Raw genomic sequence first — 20370 nt, forward strand, 5'->3', positions numbered from 1 at the left:
TGCCACCTCTGCTGATGGGAGCTGCGGGCGCTCTGCCTCTCTGAAAATCAGGTCGCTACGTATGAAAATGCCGCTGGGATGCATGTCTGCAGTGATCACTGAGCCACCTTTTCCTCTCGCCAAAGGTCAGGGGTCAGCACTGCCGGGTAGGGGACAGTGAGGCATCTCCGATTCTTCTCTCCACCGCCCTCTGACTGATTTCCCCCCCCTTCCCCTTCTCTGTTGCAGAGCGGCTCCCGCAGGGGCTGTGTCGTTCAGCGTGAAGCACACGGCCGGGGTTCAAGTTGAAGTCGTTACCGATGATCAATCACAGGTGGCCCCCGCAAATGGAGGGAAGCAGTGGCCTCTCGACCATGGCACGATCCTGAAACTCAGCATGAACAAAGCCAGCACAGAGGCCAATGACAACAAGGTAAAGGAAGTCCCGGCGAGCATCCTTGTATCCTGGGTATTCACTTGGCTTGAGACAGGAGCAGGGATGAGATATCGTATGGGGCACTTGCATGTCTTGCCATGGGCGAGCTAGGATCAAGGGGAAATAGATCTTCGTGGGCAGGTACAGGTTGGTGTTAAGTCTCACTCCTTGGTGTGGTGGCCATAGCAAAGTCCATCACATCCTCTCCCGACGACAGAGAGGGGCAATAGATGGACCTGCGTGGGCAAGGAGAAGCAGCAGAAGACTAGATATCCCAGGAGGATTCTGGGTTTGAAGGTGCCCTGAGAACATCTGTCCTAAACTGGACAGAGTGTGCCTGGGTGTTGTCTCCACTGAACTGACACTGTCGGGTAAGGACATTGGTGTAGAGTGGCCTCTTCTCTCATGTCCTCAGCCAGACTTGGAAGCTCTAATGTCACAGGAGGATGCTCCACGTGTCTGATTGGGGGCCGGCTTCCTTTTCACTTTGCCACGGTGGTCACCGTTCTGTCGTATATCAGAGGGTTAGCCGTGCTAGTCTGGATCTATAAAAAGCAACAGAGTCCTGTGGCATCTTATAGTCCAACAGAAGTATTGGAGCATAAGCTTTCATGGGTGCATACCCACTTCGTCAGATGCATATAATGAAAATTTCCAGAGGCAGTTATAAATATGCAAGCAAGAATCGGTATGGAAATAACGAGGTTAGTTCAATCAGGGAGGGTGATGTCCTCTGCTAGCAGTTGAGGTGTGAACACCAAGGGAGGAGAAACTGTTTCTGTAGTTGGATAGCCATTCACAGTCTGTTTAATCCTGATCTGATGGTGTCAAATTTGCAAATGAACTGGAGCTCAGCAGTTTCTCTTTGGAGTCTGGTCCTGAAGTTTTTTTTGCTGTAAGATGGCTACCTTTACATCTGCTATTGTGTGGCCAGGGAGGTTGAAGTGTTCTCCTACAGGTTTTTGTATATTGCCATTCCTGATATCTGACTTGTGTCCATTTATCCTTTTACGTAGGGACTGTCCAGTTTGGCCAATGTACATAGCAGAGGGGCATTGCTGGCACATGATGGCATATATAACATTGGTGGACGTGCAGGTGAATGAACCGGTGATGATGTAGCTGATCTGGTTAGGTCCTGTGATGGTGTTGCTGGTGTAGATATGTGGGCAAAGTTGGCATCGAGGTTTGTTGCATGGATTGGTTCCTGAGTTAGAGTTGTTATGGTGTGGTGTGTTGCTGGTGAGAATATGCTTAAGGTTGGTGGGTTGTCTGTGGGCGAGGACTGGCCTGCCTCCCAAGGTCTGTGAAAGTGAGGGATCATTGTCCAGGATGGGTTGTAGATCACTGATGATGCATTGGAGAGGTTTAAACTGAGAACTGTAGGTGATGGCCAGTGGAGTTCTGTTGGTTTCTTTCTTGGGCTTGTCTTGCAGCAGGAGGCTTCTGGGTACATGTCTGGCTCTGTTGATTTGTTTCCTTATTTCCTTGTGCGGATATCGTAGTTTTGAGAATGCTTGGTGAAGATCTTGTACGTGTTGGTCTCTGTCTGAGGGATTGGAGCAGATGCGGTTGTACCTCAGCGCTTGGCTGTAGACGATGGATCGTGTGGTGTGTCCGGGGTGGAAGCTGGAGGCATGAAGGTAGGCATAGCGGTCGGTGGGTTTTCGGTATAGGGTGGTGGTAACGTGACCATCACTTATTTGTACTGTGGTGTCTAGGAAGTGGACCTCCCGTGTAGATGGGTCCAGGCTGAGGTTGATGGTGGGGTGGAAGCTGTTGAAATCATGGTGGAATTCTTCCAGAGTCTCCTTCCCATGGGTCCAGATGATGAAGATGTTACCAATGTACCTAAGGGGCATGAGTGGACGAGAGCTGAGGAAGCGTTGTTCCAGGTCAGCCATAAAAATGTTGGCATATTGTGGGGCCATGCAGGTGCCCATGGCAGTGCCACTGGTCTGGAGGTATATATTGTCACCAAATTTGAAATAATTGTGCGTGAGGATAAAGTCAGAGCTCAGCAACAAGTTGTGCTGTGTCATCATCAGGGATGTTTTCTGGGAGGTCACCAATGCCTTGTAGTTTTCTCAGGAAATCAGTGGTGTCACAGAGATAGCTGGGAGTGCTGGTGGCATAGGGTCTGAGCAGAGAGTCCACATATCTGGATAGTCCTTCAGTGAGTGTGCCAATTCCAGAGATGATGGGGTGTCCAGGATTTCCAGGTTTGTGGATCTTGGGTAATAGAATAACCCCGATCAGGGCTCTAAGGGTATATTGATTTGTTCCTGTGTTAGTGTAGGGAGTGTCCTGAGTAGATGGTTCTGTCATGTCGCATCTTTGATTGAGGTGCAGAAATAGACTATTTGATGTGCACACGTAGCTTAGGTGGTAGGGGGTCAAATGCAGACCCAGGAGGCTCATGGTCTGAGTTCCGGGTGAAGAATGCGATGTAAAGGCACAGGAAGAAAGGCTCATAGCACCAGACAGAAGCAATCACCCTCCTGTCTGTGTGTGCCCATCATTGTGCTCTGGCGCCATAGGTAACCACGTGGGTGGCACCTGGCACGGTATCTTGCTGTACTAGGATGGCCCCAAAGCCAACAGGGTAATATCACTCTCTCTTGCTCAAGGGTCCGTCTGAAGACATGCAACCATAATGCTCCACTCACTGTACTTCTCACTCAGTGGCCAGGCCTGGTGGTGCAGAAACCAGCAGGAAAAACTACCAGAGCTGAGCATTCCCGAGACACTGTCAAGCTTGTTGGCATCCTAGGGAGCTGGCAAGCGGTGGATGGCCGCAGTCTTGCTAGGAGTTGGTGCTGGTCTCATGTTTAAAGTGTTTCACTCACCATTGAGGAAGCAGTTAAAATACTTGTGACCGAGGGAGATGGTTGCACCCCAGGACCGGTAAAGAGCAGTTTGCTGACAACTCCTAGGCTGAAACTTGTTTTGTTGGTCTGTTCATGAACAACTTGCACATGAGGGGGTGAACGGACTCAACTGATCAGATCAATTCATTGCATGGGTCCTCCGTCCAACTCTGTAGGCTGGCAAGCAAACCTGGGGAGTTTGGGCTGGACTGTGAAATAGACGCACAATCTGGCAGTTCGGATCGTGAAACAAAAAGGCTTTTCATTATAAAAATCCTTGTGCCTAAACGCCTGCCGCTCTAGCGGCTCCCTGTCTGACTGCAGTCCTGTCTCTTTGGAGAGTGGGATTTTCAAAAGTGCTGCCCGACCTCCGCTCCCATCGAACTCGGTGATAAAACTCCTATTGATTGAAACGGGAGCGGAGTTTGGCTAACGCTGAGCTCCTTAGCCAGGAAGTACATCCCAGTGGGCCCCACAAGGTAGCAAACAGAAGATGGCAGCAAACCCACTTCTACGCTCACCCTTCCACCAGAGCCGCCTCTTGCTAACAATGTGAAGTGGGTGCTGTTTGTTGGGAGAAGATGTTATACCCAAAGTCCTTCCTCTTCCTGGTCCCCTCTCCTTCCCTCCGTCTGTTACTTAATTCTATAGCAATCGGCCCCTGTCTCCTCCTCGTCAGGAACAGGACAAGCGGAGACCTGGCTTCATGCAAGCCCCTTCTATCTCCCTGCTGGCCTCTATCTCCCTGGGACCCTTTCAGAGTTTGGCTTCATCTTCCCCATTCACCCAGCTCTAAAGATAGTGCTTCCCACAAGCAGGCTAAGTCCTGAAACTGAGCAGATCACTGGCCTTTGATTCACACCGAGGTCAGGAAGCTGTTCCTTTTGCCTCCTCCCCAGTCCCATTCCTCATGCACGCAGACTTCACACTACGTGGCCGCTTGGCTTCGCTCAGCAAGAAGGAGCCCTGTTGCTGAGAGCATTGGGTTTCCTTCCATGTCACCCTGGGGAATGGAGACCGCCTTCGGGCCTAATAGCTTAAACCTTCTCTCTCAACATGGGTCTCTCATTTGGCAACAAGACACTAACTGCAGCTGCTGCCACATACCAGCCAAGCCGCTGGATCCGAGCGAGCCGGCTTTCTTGTCAAGGGGCTACGTGCCAGATCGCTGAAGTCTCATGACCAAGTCTGGCGTCTGATCCCTTACAGGAGCGGTAGGGCAGGGCAGAACGCTGGGCTAGGGACTGGCTTTCTTCCCGCTGGAGATTGGGCTTCCAGTCCTGTTCGGTTCAGAAGTGAATATGGGCTTGATGGGGTGACTAGTCCCCAGTTGAGTGCGTGGCCCTGTTCCTGCTTAGGAGCACCCTGCCCAGAAGAGCAGGGATGCCGCAGGTCAGGACTGCGGTATTTGTCCTTGTCTCTGAGTGCTGAGAGCAGGCACAACAGAGAGCGGAATTCATGGGTTGGCTGCATCGCCTTTCTGCTGAGCGCTCTGGCATATGCCCAGTCGCGGGGCCTTCCCAGCAGGCAGAGAGACCGAGTAGCCAACGCTACATCCTACCTCTGCGGCAGCCCTGGCGCGGGGGGCGTGCCATGGGAGACGAGTGGTTGCCAACAGCATGTTCCTATATATTGGCCGTTCCCCAGGAGCACAAAGGCCCGTAACAGGCTGGGGCACCGTTCAGAGCCGCCTTCCGAACTTCTCTGGCCTGCACCGGAGATTGAACCGGCTGCCCCAAGATGGGGGGAAAACTCAAACAGCTACATCCCCACCCTCCATGGCTGGGCTGTGCATTGGCACCAGGGTGCCTCTCCCCAGTTTGTGCCCCAACACAACAGATAAATATAATTCAGACACCCGGTGCCCTGGGGGGCAAATCGGACCCATAGCCCTTCCATGGAGGCCAATGGATTGAGTAGAGGCTGCAGAATGCAGCTGCAGATGCGTTGAACCCAAGCCAGTGCCGTGTGTGACCTTCCGGAAGAGAGCTCTGTTGGCTGATTCATGTTCGGCAGCCGTGTGTGCCGGCAGGAGGCAAAGGCTCCGGTTGCTGGGACATCCCAGGCCTGGGAGAAGCATAGAGCCGAGTGGGAGAAGGCTCCCAAAGGGCGAGGTAGGGCTGGAGTGGGAAGAGGGGAGATCAAAGGTGAGGATGAGCCATTGAACTTGACGCAGAGGGAGAGAGGAAGCCAGTGGCGAGCTTCCGGGAGGGCAGTGACGTGGTGGCAGCTAATTGTCGCAGCAGCGATTTGGATGGATGAGAAGGGAGCAAAGTTTGGCCAGAGAGGAGCAGGGGCAGGAGTCACGGCTGGGACAGACCCAAGCCACAAGCCGGGATTGGAGCAGAAAGCTGCACTGGGAGAGTGGCACCAAGGATCGGGCCCTGCGTCGCTCTCCGGCGCCCGTGTGTAAATGACCAGGCCCTGTCCTGCCCACCCCTCTCCCTCACTAGCCTGCGTTGTGTGTTTCCAGGTAACGGTGAACTATTACGACGAGAACGGAGGGCCTCCCATAGACCAAGCTGGTGTCTTCCTGACAGGCATTGGTAAGTGCAAGTGCTTTCGGGGCAGACCAAAGCCAAGCATCTTGTATCAGTTAAGTTTTATGTTGCAAATGAATAGAGCTTTTCTGAGCTCCTTAAAGGAATCCGCTCAGAGCTGGGAACTTTGGAGCGAAATGAAAGTCTGGCAAGCAAGGGGGCAAAGGCCAAGCAAATCCAGCAGTGCTGAGCTTGTAGTCAAAGCGATGGCCCGCGCTTCACCTGCAAGGAGTTACCGTGCTGCTCTGGACACGTGTAAGAGTGACGGGGCTTCTGGCCTCTTTAGGCTGCTGGGTTTAGCAAAACAGTGCCAGTTTTCCTTTGGGTCCAGTGACGGCGCTGAGGAGGAAGAGGGTGGCCTTGGAGGCAGGAGTCCGTAGTTCTATTCCCACCTCTGCCACTGGGTCGTCTTCCAGCCCATGGCTTGTGACAGCACAAGCACCGAATTAGCAGCTGGGTAAGTGATGTAGCCAAGCATCCGGAGACGTCAAGCCCGTCCACCCGCCGTGAAGATTCTGAGCGCAGTCCGTAACCAGAGGGCACGCGGTTTGGTCTTGAGTCCCACAAGCACCAGTGCCGGCTTCCTCTTTCCCCACGGGGGCTCAACCCCTGCTCAGCCTCAGGCCCTGCCCCCACTCCACCCCTTCCCCCAAGGTCCCACCCCTGCCCCACTTCTTTCTGCCTCCGCTCCACCCCATCCCCCAAGTGCATCCTGGCCCTGCTCTGCCCCCTCCCCCCCCGCACCTTCTGCACGCTGTGGACCAGCTGATCCTGGCAGGGGGAGGCACTGGGAGGGAGGGGGAGGAGTTGATCAGCGGGGCCACCAGTGGGCAAGAGGTGCTGGGGGGGGAGAGGGGGTGCTGTTTTTTTCTGTGGGTGCTCCAGCCCTGGAGCCTCTTCTAATGAAGAAGGATGTTTCAGCTCTTAGGGCTGGCCTGAGGGGCATGCAAGACCTTCTGCAGGGAGACAAGGGGACGCAGATCTGAGTTGTCAGTCTGTCAAGAAATGCGCCATGGATCCAAAACGTACTGTCCCATCGTCTCCTGCTGCTGTTCCTAGGTTTCATCTACACTACACAGCTTTTAGTGATGCTGCCGTGTCGACACAGCTGTGTCGCTAAAAGTCGGGCAGTGTAGCCGCTGTTTGTCGGCATTTACTTCCATCCCCAACAAGCAGCGTTCGCGTTCTCAACAGGAGAGCGCTCCTGCCGACAACGCACCGTTCACACAGGCACTTGTCGCGGCCAAACTTTTGTCTTTCGGGGTGGGGAGTTAACACCTCGGAAAGACATAAGTTTTGTCCTTCAATTGCCAGTGTAGACAAAGCCGTAGGAAGTTTGTGGCTGAGGTACTGTCTGAGAGGCACAACGATTTCAGAAACGGGGCATCTTGATTTTAGCCGGCGGTTTCGATGCGTCTTTGAGATGCAATTGGGAAGTCCGCTGTCTTGCTAGTCGGCTGCATGCAGTAATGAGGCCAGGGCCCACTGGGAATTTTTGTCTGACCCACTGCCTGGTACCTGCCTTCCCAGTCAAAGAAACATCTGAGATGGAGAATTCTTAACAACAGAGGCACTTATGTGGGTGCAATTCTCCCCCACCCCTCTGCTGTGTCTGAGAAATACACCAAGGCTCACGCAACCCACAGCTGTGGAGACCATTACCGCTGGTGTTGGGCTTAGCAAGGGCAGGAAGAGATTTCAAACGGTAGCCCATTTAAACCCATTTTTATCTTCGTCAGAAGCTGGATCTTGCATCAGGGGTTGTCTCTACATTGATACATAGTCCTTCTCCGTGCTGGGAGTGGTCTGGACATTGGGAAGCCCTGAATTTCTGAGCTAATGCTTTGATGCTAACTGGAGACTGGTTAAACTGCCGAATTTCAGTCACATTTCCAAAATCCTAAAGTGCAGTGGGGTTGCTGGGGAGGGATAGCTCAGTGGTTTGAGCATTGGCCTGCTAAACCCAGGGTTGTGAGTTTAATCCTGGAGGGGGCCATTTAGGGATCTGGGGCAAAAATCTGTCTGGGGATTGGTCCTGCTTTGAGCAGGGGGTTGGACTAGATGACCTCCTGAGGTCCCTTCCAACCCTGATATTCTATGATTTGCTCACCTTGGTATATAGGTGTAATGCCGACAGACCCCAGTCATCAGTGGGTGGAATCGAACCTGGGACCTCTGGAGCTAAACGCATGAGCCTCTACTGCATGAGCTAAAAACCACGTGCTTCTTAGTTAAGGCTGTAGCAGACTCATTAATCTCCAAGTGGTCTCAGTGCCATTGGGGGGGACAGAGCACTGCACCCAGGAGCTGTGTGGGTTACATAGGTAAGAGATGGATCTGGGTCCAGGATTGGATCATAGCATCATAGGGTTAGAAGGGACTTCAAGAGTCATCTAGTCTAACCCCCGGCCAAGATGCAGGATTTGTTGTGTCTAAACCATCCAAGACAGGTGGCTCTCCAGCCGCTTTCTGAAAACCTCCCGTGAAGGAGCTTCCATCACTTCCCGAGGCGTCTGTTCCATTGTCCTGCTGTTCTTACAGTTAGGAAGTGTTTTGTGAGATTTAATTTAAATCTGCCGTACTGTAGTTTGAACCCATTGCCTCTTGTCCTGCCCTCTGTGGCAAGAGAGAACAATTTTTCTCCATCCTTTTTAGGGCAGCCTTTAGAGTGTTTGAAAACCGCTGACATAGCCCCCTTAATTTCCTCTTTTCCAAACTAACCATACCCAGTTCCTTCAGCCTTTCCTTGTGCGGCTTGAATTCCAGCCCTTCGATCATCTTTGTTGCTCATTTCTGGATCCTTTCCAGTTTCTCTCCAGCCTTTCTATACAGCGGGGACCAAAATTGGACACCATCCTCCAGCAGAGGCCTAACCAGCACCGAGAAGAGCGGTACTATCCCCTCCCGTGACTTGCATGCTATGCCTCTGTCACTGCAACCTAAAATTGCATTTACTTCCTTTGCAACAGGATCGCATCGGTGAGGTGGTGGTCCACCACAACTCCCACCTCTTTCTCAGCCGTGCTGCTGCCAAGCCAATTCTTCCCCATTATGTATTTGTCATTTTCTCTCCCTCTCTCTCTCATGCACGCACGGCTTAAGGATGTTTGGGTAGTTAAGCACAAATTACCAGAACAAATTACCTAGGGAGGCTATGGAATCTCTGTCCCAGGAGGTCTGTAAGAACAGGTTAGACAAACACCTGCTAGGGATGATCTACAGACAACACTTAGTCCTGCTTGGGGGCAGGGGAGTGGCCTAGAGCTATTGATTTCCTACATTTCAGTTATTCTCTGTTCTGATCTGGGGTTATACTCTGGACAGTAACAGAACTGGGAGGTGAGAATCCAGTGCTGCGATATTGTTATGAAAACGTACGAGCCCAGACACACAATCTATTCTCTTGGTTTTTTCCCTCATGATGGAAAAAAATAAATACTACTTGGGCTTTTTCTTTAAGAGCAAGTATTCTTTGTGAGCCTGTCCAGTTAGGCAAGCTCGGCTACTTCTGTGATTGAGTCACTTGTCTGCGACTCCAGAGATCTGAGTTCAATTCCTGGCTTGGCCATAGCCTCCCTGGGTCACCTTAGCAAGTCACTTAAGGCCAGGTTTTCAGCTGAGCCCACACTGAGAATTTCCAGGGCTCGGCACCCACCATCGGGGTCAGATTTTCAAACAAGCCAGCAGCTCCCTGGGTGATGCAAATGGCCAGGTGTTTTTTAAAAGGGCTCAGCAAAGATGCATGCGCCCAAGCATGGTGCTCTTTGGAAAATCTGGCCTCTCGCTTTGGTGCCTAAATGGAAATTGAACGCTTCAAAATCTGGCCCTCCCTGTGTGTGCCAAGCACTTCCAAAAATACAGGTGGGAAACGTGCTGTGCCTCAGTTTCCCCCCTGTAAAATAGGGATCATTTTCTCTGCCGGTCCTTTGTCTGTTTTGGCTCTTTATCCTGCAGGGCCCAGATCCCCAAAGGTATTGGGATGCCTAGGGTGACCAGATGTCCCGATTTTATAGGGACAGTCCTGATTTTGGGGTGTCTTTCTTCTATAGGCTCCTATTACCCCCCACACACACCGTCTGTCCTGATTTTTCACACTTGCTGTCTGGTCACCCTAGGGTGACCAAACTTCCATTGAAATCAAGGATCTGGGTCCAAGCTCCTCTGGGTAGAGAGCATCTCTGAGATGTGTCTATAGAGCACCTACCACCAGGGGGCGCTGATCTCAGCTGCAACTTTTAGACACGTCTGAAATACAAATGCTTGACTTTTTCTGCCTGGCCTGGATGCTGTCCCCGCAGACGCACAAGAGCGAGGAGGAGTCTGCATTTAGCAGCGTTGTCTATTTGATTTGCTTCTGAGTCCCATCTGCAAAATGCAACTCAGAACCTAGCCGTAGCATCTGCTTTGCGCAGGGCTTGTGCCGAGGAAATGGCGGTAGTTTATCTTCACCGTCTTTAGCTGAGGTTCTGTTGCTTTTGGCGCTAGGCCTAGAAGTTCTTTTTCTCGTGTAAAATTCACTCAAAAGTAACCGTGGTTGCCCAAGTTGTTTCTACTGTCGCCTTAGCAGCAAAACAGCGTACGCAGGGACAGAATTGTTTCACATGATGTCTCGAAATGTGTCTGGAAACCTGATCTACTGGAGCCGTCTCTCCAGTACCATGCAGCCGTGGAAAAATGACTCCCTCGCAGCATGTGTGCAAAAGGGGACTGGTGGCGAAGAAGCAGTGAGTTTGAACGGCAAGGCGGAGAGCAAACAAAGGTTGCGGGAGGCACTGGGCCTTCATTAAACACTTTGGAGCTATGACTTCTTAAGAGCAGAATATTGTGATCGGCCCCAATCCATTTGCCTGTATAAAGGAAAAAATGTATTGAATACTGCTGCTAATACTGAATAAAATCTAGAGTGCAAGTATTACCGTGATCAATGTGACTAAATAAACTAATGCGCCGTACAGTGAAGGTGATCTATATTCATGATCTGCAGTTTGATCTACTAATAGAGATGGGCTCTCTTATTTGTAAAGTGGTAGTGCTTTCCGGGCCCAGTCAGGATTGAGGCCCTATTGCTGTTTGTGTTCATAGACTATCAGGGTTGGAAGGGACCTCAGGAGTGTTGTACAAAAACACACAACGAACAGCAGACTCTTCCCCAAAGGCCACTGCAAAATGATGGCGCATTTAGATCTGAGATTTTTGTGTCAGGCCGGTAGCTACACAATAGGGCCCTGATCCCGTAGAAGGGTCTTTCTTGACTTCAGCAGGGCTCCACACAGGTGCAAGCGTCCACCTACACACACCCAATTGCAGGAGTGGCACTCTAAGGGCCTGATTCCTAAGGGGGGAGGTCATGGGGGGGCCCCCACTTTTAAAAGAGCTCTCCCACTTTTTACCAGCCATAAGGATGAGCGACGGGGAGGGGCCTCAAAGGAAGGGGCAGCACAAGGGTGGAGGCTCGGGGGGGAAGGGGCAGTGCGGGGGGGTGGCCACAGTTCAGGCCCCATTTCCTCTCCCCTTCTCCCCCCCCCCCCCTTAGGAAGCTTCTACTGCCCCTGTTCTCTAACCCTTAGTGGGGCGAGGGATCTCAGTGGGACAGCTAGTGCAAGGCCTACATGTAGTTTGCAGAATCCGCCCTACGTAATGGAAGGCAACGGGAGTCTTGCAGGCGATGCCCATAGTAAGGAAGAACCAGAGAGGAGTGTGAGGATGAGATTTTTATCTTCCTAAGCCGGGAGCTGACCTAAAGGCTGAGTGAAGACGCAGCCAAAAATTCCTGCCCTAACGAGGGGGTTGGTCTTGCCCTGACTCAATAGGTGCTGTTTATAACAGCAAGACGCCTTTAAAAAGAAACACCCTCAGTGCAAATACTGATGCCACACGACGTGTTGAAATAGGGAGCTAGTGGCAACGCTAGGTGCTGAAATCCAACACCGCGCATCAATAAACCACTGGGTTTGCTACCGTGAAACTGTTTGGGAAGCGCCACCGGACTCAGTGGGTGCCGTTAGCAACCACGCCTGTGTCAAATACACTATTTTGCTATCGCCGGAGGAGCAAGGACTGTCGTTCTGTTTGGTATCCGTACAGCACCTAGCACACTGGGGTCCCGGTCCATGGATAGCTGCAGATTCAAGCCGCTTGCTCCCAGAATCAGGGACTCGGGGCTACTTCCAAAACCCACCGAAGTCAGGGAGAGTCTTTCTGCCCATTTCAATGCACTTTGGATCATGCTACAGGAACCAGATTCTGCTCTTGTTTACACCAGTAGACATCTGAAGTAACTCCACTGATTTCCATGGAGTTGCTCCTGCTTTATACCAGTGTAAACTAGAGCAGAATCTGGCTCCTCTAGCATGATCTGAAGTGCGTTGAAATGGGCAGAAAGACTCTCCCTGACTTCAGTGGGTTTTGGAAGTGGCCCCAAGTCCCCGATTCAAGCTGCTTGAACCCTACTTTAAAAGCGAAGGGGGGCGGGGTGGTGGTGTCTGTGTAAAAATGGCAGGACCCTCTGAGCAGGAGTTTTAAGGTTTCAAGTGGTGGCTAAGGAGCTTGCAAAGGTTCTGTACTTGGGTGGGGTCAAAGGGTCTCCTGGGGTTTGTAGCAGAATCCTAGGGCTGTCCATGTCTCTGTGCACCACTGATGCATGACCAGGACGTGGGGTGGTGGTGGTGTCACTGAGATTTTTCTGTAGAACTTCCTATCGCACCTCCATGGCTGTAAAGTGCCGTCTGCATGTGTAGTGCTATTGGGGTTGCCAACTTTCTAATCACACAAAAATGAACACCCCTGCCCCGCCCCTTCTCTAAGGCCCCACCCCTGCTCATTCTCCCCCATCGCTTGTTCTTCCCCACCCTCACTCACTCACTTTCACCGGGCTGGGGCAGGGGGTTGGGGTGAGGGCTCCGGCTGGGGGTGTGGGCTCTGAGGTGGGAGATGAGGGCTTTGGGGTGCAGAAGGGGGCTCCAGTAGGGTTGCCAACCCTCCCGGTTTCGCTGGGAGTCTCCTGGAATCAGGCTCTACCTACTGGAGACTACTGAAGCCAAACCAGGAGATTTTAGTCTGTTTAAAGTCCGGCGGAGCTAAGGCAGTTTCCCTGCTAGCCCTGGCCCCATGCCACTCCCAGAAGCCCGGGCATGTTTCTGTGGCCCCTGGGGTAGGCAGGGGTTCTCCGCGTACTGCCCCTGCCTGCAAGCACCACCTCCGCAGTTCCCACTGGCTGGGGACTGCGGCCAATGGGAGCTGCAGGTGTGGTGCTTGCAGGCAGGGGCAGCGTGCGGAGCCCCCCAAGCTCCCCCAGGAATGGCCGAGCCGCTTCTGCAAGCAGTGCGGGGCCAGGGCAGGCAGGGAGCCTGCCTGCCTTAGCTCCGCTGCGCCGCCAACTGGGAGCCACCCGAGGTAAGTGCTGCCCCGGCTGGAGCCTGCATCCCTCACTTCCTCCTGCACCCCAACCCCAGCCCGGAGCCCCCTCCTTCACCCAAACTCCCTCCCAGAGCCTGCACCCCTCACCCCCCACGCATCCCAATCCCCTGCCCCAGCCCTGAGCCCCCTCCTTCACCCAAACTCCCTCCCAGAGCCTGCACCCCAATCCCCGGCCCTGCACCCACTCCTTCACCCAAACTCCCACCCTGAGCCCCCTCCCGGAGCCAGCATCCCAAACCTGCTCCTGCATCCCAATCCCCTGCCCCAGCCCTGAGCCCCCTCCTGTACCCAAACTCCCTCTCTGAGCCTGTACCCCAATTCCCCTCCCACACCCCAATCCCCAGCCCTGAGCCCCCTCCTGCACACAAACTCCATCCCAGAGTTTGCACCCCACACCCCATCCTGTACCCCAACCCCCTGCCTCAGGCTCAGCCCGGAGCCCCCTCCCACACTCCGAACCCCTCAGCCCCAGCCCAGAGCCCTCACCCTCTCCCACAACCCAACCCCCTGCCCCATCCTGGTGAAAGTGAGTGGGGGTGGGGGAGAGCAAGTGGTGGAGGGAGGGAGGAAGAAGTGAGAAGGGTGGGGCCTCGGAGAAGGGGCGGGGCCTCAGGGAGGGGGTGGGGCAGGAGGTGGGGCAAGGGTGTTTGGGTTTGTGTGATTGGGCACTTGGCAACCCTAGGCTCTGCGTTGGGGTGGGGGAGGGGGGTGTGAGGGCTGGGGGTGTTACCAGGGATGAGGGGTTTGGGGTACAGAAGAGGGCTCCAGGCTGGGGCAGGGGGTTGGGTGCGGGAGGGGTGCAGGGTCCCGGGGGTGCTTACCACGGCTCCGAGGAAGCAGTTGTCAGGTCCCTGCGGCCTCTAGGTGTATGGGCAGCCAGCCGGCTCTGCGCAGTGCATGCTGTCTTTGCGCCTGCAGGCACCAGCCCCATAGCTCCCATTGGTCACAGTTCCCAGCCAATGGGAGCTGCGGAGCCAGTACTCGGGGAGGGGCAGCGGGCGGAGCCTCCCACTCCCTGGCCTCCCGCCCATATCTGAAAACCAGCATGTCCTCCTGGGAAATAACTGGACATGAGCCTAGGTGCTGGCTTTAACTGACCCTCTGTCTGTTAGAATGCTAAACACCCAGCATGCAGCTTCGAGAAGTTTCACGTCTCCGGTGGGGTCATCAGTACGTGCCTTTAAATATTCGCTCCCGGCTTCAGTTTCTCGTGTCACGCTGGAAGAGCAAAGCCACCCTCCTGCCCTAGCTGGTTTGGTTTAGGGCCAGCACAGTACAGTACCAAGCCGGAGATCTGGGTTCTCCAGCGCAAGCCAGCACAAAGGGCCGCATTATGGAAACAGGAAGCCGCACTCCTGGGCCAGAATTTCACCTCTCGTCAGTCTGTCTGTCTGGGATCTGTACCACTTGCCTTGTAGCCGAGAGCTTGGGCCGTGCCTAGAGCTGAGAGAAATCTTTTTAGCAAATGGAAATTGGTCCAAAAAATGCTTCTTTCAGGGCACCAAAAGTGTTCATGATTTTGGGTCGAATTTGGCGAACAGTTTTGGCCAAACAAAGCCCTCGACTTTCTTTTCAGACATGTCAACGTTTTCCAGAGCTGAAGAAGAGAGCTCTTTGTAAGAAGGAGCTTGTCTTTCTCACCAACAGAAGTTGGTCCATAAAACCCCCATGGGGTTGCCAACTTTCTAATCGCACAAAACCGAATACCCCTGCCTTGCCCTGCCCCGCCCCACCCCAAGGCCCCACCCCTGCCATGCAGCTTCTCCGAAGCCCCTCCCCTGCTCGCTCCATCCCCCCTCCCTCCATCGCTCGCTCTCCCCCACCCTCACTGACTTTCACCAGGCTGAGGCAGGGGTTGAAGTGCAGAAGGGGGTGAGGGCTCCGGCTGGGGGTGCAGGCTCTGGGGTGGGGCCGGGGATGAGAGGTTTGGGGTGCAGGAGGGAGCTCTGGGCTGGGGCAGGGGGTTGGGGTGTGTGGGGTGCAGGGTCCCGGCGGCACTTACCACAGCTCCCAGGAACTGGCCGCCAGGTTTGTGCAACCCCTGGACACATGTTGAGCCAGGGAGGCGCCACGCGCTACCCTCGCGCCCGCAGGTGCTGCTCCCTCAGCTCCCATTGGTCACGGTTCCCAGCCAATGGGAGCTGTGGAGCCGGCACTCTGGCGCGAGGGCGGCACGTGGAGTCTCCCTGGCTGCCCATGCGCCTAGGGGCTGCAAGGACCTGGCGGCCACTTCCAGAAGCCACGCGGAGCTAGGGCAGGCCGGGAGCCTGCCTTAGCCCCAGGCCCCCTCTGTGCCGCCAACTGGACTTCTAACGGGCTGGTCGCCATTGCCGACCGGAGCCCCCAGGGTCCCTTTTCGACCGGGCTTTTCGGTAAAAAAACGGATGCCTGGCAACCCTACTCCCCCACCTTGTCTCGGACCGACGCGGCTACAACAACGCTGCAAATGTCAAAATGAACCGTTTGGCTATTTTGTTTAGAAAATAGCCATTCAAAACGACATTTGAAACGTTTCATTCAATGCAAACAAAATGTTTCAGTTTTCCTCTTTGGCGAGGAAGAACAGGGGGGAAATGATTTTTGGTTTGAAACTAGCTGAACTTTTTTTTCCCTGTTTTTCGGTTTGGCCACCAAACGGAGAAATCAATTATTTGCTCAGACCTGCAGGCTGACTGGAGGCAGCAGCTTTCCAGGGGTCAGTGGTCGTAAACCAAGGCCCGCATGGAGTGTGGAGGAGTGAAATAATATCTGGGGCGGGGGGCACGAAAGGAGATTAGGCCTTTCTAATGGGACAGCTGAAGCCCTTCCTACCTCAGCGAGCTCTCACACTTATGAACTGGGCTTACAGCTCTTGTGCAAGGGCAGGGCTCTTTACCAAGGTGAGTATTATTTTCAATTTTACAGATGGGGAAACTGAGGCACAGAAGGGCGGCAGCTTACCCCACGTCACACCGCAGAACGCAGGCATCCTGACACCCACTCCCCTGCTGTAGCCACTAAACTGCATATACTCCTTGATCTCAGAGTGGTTCTAGCCCTTGGGCCATGTCCTACCAGAAATGATTCGAGCCTAGAGAGTATCTGGCTACTGGACTGCACCAGAGGGAGGGCTTTGAGAGAGCCGGTCCTGAAAAGAGACAAGGGGAAGAGAAGAGCCAACTGCTCCTCAGTTTCTTTCTCTTCTGCTTCTCTGAAGTTCCCTGGGCCCGGTGAAAACAATCCTTGTGACATTTCCCCTTAATCTGCCTAACACCCTGGCAGAGCACATGACAGCGCTGGTTTTATTTTTGTGCACTGAGCCGTAAGCGAGTGCCTTTGGAAAATGTGCTGTTCAGCAGGGCAGCCACAAAGGAAGAGGCCTGCACTGGGCGCCAGTGAGTGATGGTTCTAAAGGGGCAGTTTGCAGGGGGCAGGGTAGCCTGACAGCTAGAGCACTGGGCTGGGACTCAGGAGATGTGGGTTCTAGTCCCAGTTTTGCTCTTAGCCTGCTGGGTGACCTTGGACAGGCCACGTCCCCGCTGTGTGCCTCAGTTTCCCCATCTGTAAAATGGGGGAAATGATACCGACCTAGTTTCTCAAGTGCTTTGAGATCTAGTGCTAGTAAGAGCTGGCTGCTGAAAGACAGCTAGGGTTGTTGTTAAGCCACAGACATGGGAGTCAGAAGCCTTGAGTAGTATTCCAGTATGACCTTGGGCAAGTCACTTTAACCTCCCTGTGCCTCAGTTTCCCCACTTGGCCAATTAGTATAGTCATGTGATAGCCTCACAGCCCCCTTGTGAGATGGGTCATTTCATTATAAAGCACTTTGAGCCCCCTGAGTGGTGAAATTGGAGAAGTATAAAGTATCGTTAATGTCTGTGTGATTCTAAGACCCCTACACCCTATGCACACACCTGCCCTTCACCCCGCCCAGTGCCAGCAAATCACTGTCTCCATCTCCATCCGCAGCTCTGGTGCCGCTGGGCCACTGCTGGCTCTGAAGTCCTGCTTCGCCATTGCCCTTGCATGTGCACGGGTGTAAATGCTTCCGCAAGGAGCAAAATCAGTGGCACGTCGGCCCCTGAATGCCCATCCTGCCCTCCCCTGCTCAGGCAGGTGCACTGCAGCTCCCCCTCTGGCTTCCCAACTCACCTAATGCCGCGGCTACTGGGGAGTCGTCAACAGGAGACAACAGAGGAGGCAGCGCGACCTAGCGGGGCTGGATGGGGCCCTGTCTGCATCACTTTGCATAGGGCTCTGCAAACTGTCCTGTCAAGAGAGGATGCTGATACATCAGCACCGGGCATCACCTCCACAATTTCTCTGCTATTGAGCCAGGGGGCGGCCAGGGAATTCACCAGTGTCTCTTGCCTGATGATGTGATTCCAATATTGGGGCCAGCCCTAGCGTGGCTGCTCTTAATGAATAGGCCTAGCACCCATCCCTGGAGGGCTCCGAAACCCAGGTGAGATTGGTCCCCTGAATGAAGGCAGATGGCATCTCCTCCCTGCCAGCTGCCAATGCAGACTTGGTCTCCCTTCAGGGCTTAACTCACTTGCTTCCCAGGCAATTCAGAAGGGACGTCCACGGTTCATGAAGGCTGTTGATACATTGGGGAGGGTTCAGAGGAGAGCCAGGAGGGGATTGGTCCTGCGTTGAGCAGGGGGTGGGACTAGATGACCTCCTGAGGTCCTTTCCAACCCTGAGATTCTCTGATTCTGTGAGAACGACGGAAGGATTGGAAAGCATGCCTTAGACCGAGCCCAAGTCGCTCAGCTGAACGATTTACCAAGGGTCGTGCTGGATTCTCCATCACTGATGATTTGTAGATTGAGATTGGATCGTTTTTGAAAAGATCTGCGCTGTGCATTATTTTAGGGACGGACTCTGGCCTGTGCTGAACAGGAGGTCAGACTAGATGATCACCGTGGTCACTTCTGGCCTTACAATCTGTGAATCTATAAAATGGGTTTGTTACGTCCACTGAATATTAAGTTCTAGTCTGTTTTATTGCCCCTTCTGCCCACTGCACCAGCCCTCAATTCTTATTTGCACTGCAGGGCTCAGGTGAGCAGTGATCTGACCAGATGTGTTGTGTTCCTAGGAATCTCTCTGGACGTTGACGCAGATCGCGACGGAGTGGTCGAAAAGAACAACCCAAGGAAGGTAAGTTTGCCTTTGGTTCCATCGTGCTAGTGTGTGTCAGCAGGGCGCTGCGGACTCCAACAGGCCTTTCCACGTTGTGTTTTTTAAAGGATCCACTTGTTCCTGCCCTCTTAGGAGACTTTGTGAAATGTGACTCCTGGGCCCGGGAGTGGAGCCTGGAATGACATCGCTGTTCAATAAACTTGTGACTTTCCTTCCCTTAGAATCTGTGTTCGGCCCATGATGCCCACGTACAGCCCAATGCAGGCACAGCCCTTAGTCAATTGCAGTCATCTGATGCAGGGTTTAAATTGCGCTTTAGGCTGATTGTTCTGCCCCACAGGAAGCTGGGGGCGGCAGAGTTAGAGAGAAGCTATGTTGTTTTCCACAGAGTAACAGCATCTGACATAGAACACAACGCGTCTGACACAGCCAGGAGTGGCTGCAGCCCTACACAGGGCTGGCTTCCAGGAGCTGCCCATCATGTGGTTGAGGGGGAGATACATCCTGTGTGGTAATACACTTGGATGCCTCCGCGAGGGATAGATCAGGGTAGATTAGATGCTCTCACGCATTGTGACACATGAGGCAACTCCGTGTTTCCACCTCCATCTGTCTGGTGGCACATTTCTTGCTCCATTATAGACTGTTTCCATGACAGCGATATCTTTCTCAATGGTTTTTTTATATGTCGTCTGTTGTCCTCTGCTTTTGCATCTTCCACCAAGTGGTATCCAGTCAGGGACTTGTCTAAGCATCTGGTGGTTTGACATCAGTACAACATGCCCAAACCACGTCCGCCTTCTTTCTCGAATCATTGTCTCTACAGGCTGTTGGCCAGTCCTTTGTAGCACATCAGCAGTAGTTACTTTTATCCCACCAGTGGACACCATGTATTCTTTGCAAGTATCTCTGATGGAATGTGTTATGTTTCCTGTTGTGGGCTTCTAGTATTTGCCAAGTTTCAGACGCATGACAGTATAGGTATCACCGTGACATTGTATAACTTTATCTTGTTTCTTGTGTGAATCTCCTTATTTTTTCAAATATTAGCCAGCCTCAAAAAAAGCACCATTTGCCTTTGCAATTCTTGCTTCCATGTCTTTATGGAGTTGGCCAGCAGCACAGATTGTGATCCCAAGGTAGACAGACTCATTAACCATGTTGTATTCTATGCTGTCAATCACATATATACCATCACTGCTAATTCCTCTTTCAACAATCCTGACTTTCATTTTCTTTTGGCTGATTGTTAATCCTACTTTGGCAGCCTCACGCTTGCAATTGACTGGCGTCTTGTTCATGGCATCAGCATCTGTGTCCAACAGACCAATGTCACCTGCAAAGTCAAGAACTTGAAGTTTTCCTCTATTCCAGATAACTCCTGTATCTTCCTTTGATGTTGCTCGTCACATCAGGTAATCCATCATAATGCAGAAAAGAAAGGATGATAGGATTCAGTACTCCAGTGATATCAAAATGATTGGTCTCGCCACTTTCTCTCCATTTTGAACCTTCATACTCATCTTGACCAGTGACAGTATCTTTCTTGGAAGCCCATATTGTCACAAGATGTTCCATAGCGACTCTCTGTGAATGCAGTCGAAAGCTCTGGTGAAATCTATGCCGTTCAAGCCTAATCTTCTCTGGCAGACTGGACCTTTCTCAATCAGTTCTCTCTCAAGGTAAAGATGTGATCTGCACACGATCTCGTCACTCGGAAGCCGGCTTGCTCATTACAGTTTTTCATCTATGACCAGTTGATGCTGCACGGGATACCTGTCAATGGACTAGCCTGAGTGGAGAGAGGTGCAGTCCGAGGCCTGGCTCCTCACCCACATAAATCAGCACCACACCACTGATTTCAGTGGAGCTATGCTGATTTGCATAGATTGAGGATCTGGCCGAGGTCCTGAATGCCTTAAAGGATCTAGAGTAGCAGCCGTGTTAGTCTTTATCTGCAAAAAGAAGAACAGGAGTACTTGTGGCACCTTAGAGACTAACA

The 20370-nt window shown here is 52.9% G+C and overlaps 1 protein-coding gene across 1 annotated transcript in view; it reads left to right on the forward strand.

Annotated features, from left to right (window-relative positions):
• Positions 1-20370, forward strand: part of LOC117868087 (protein-arginine deiminase type-2-like) — an 82519-nt gene that overhangs the window by 19584 nt on the left and 42565 nt on the right. Inside the window, exons 2-4 of the mRNA XM_034753683.1 lie at positions 229-412; positions 5759-5831; positions 18325-18386. Coding sequence (XP_034609574.1) covers positions 229-412; positions 5759-5831; positions 18325-18386 — 319 coding nt within the window. The remainder of the gene's footprint in view (positions 1-228; positions 413-5758; positions 5832-18324; positions 18387-20370) is intronic.

The sequence above is a fragment of the Trachemys scripta genome, chromosome 19 (assembly GCF_013100865.1).
Source record: "Trachemys scripta elegans isolate TJP31775 chromosome 19, CAS_Tse_1.0, whole genome shotgun sequence".
Classification (NCBI taxonomy): domain Eukaryota; kingdom Metazoa; phylum Chordata; order Testudines; family Emydidae; genus Trachemys; species Trachemys scripta.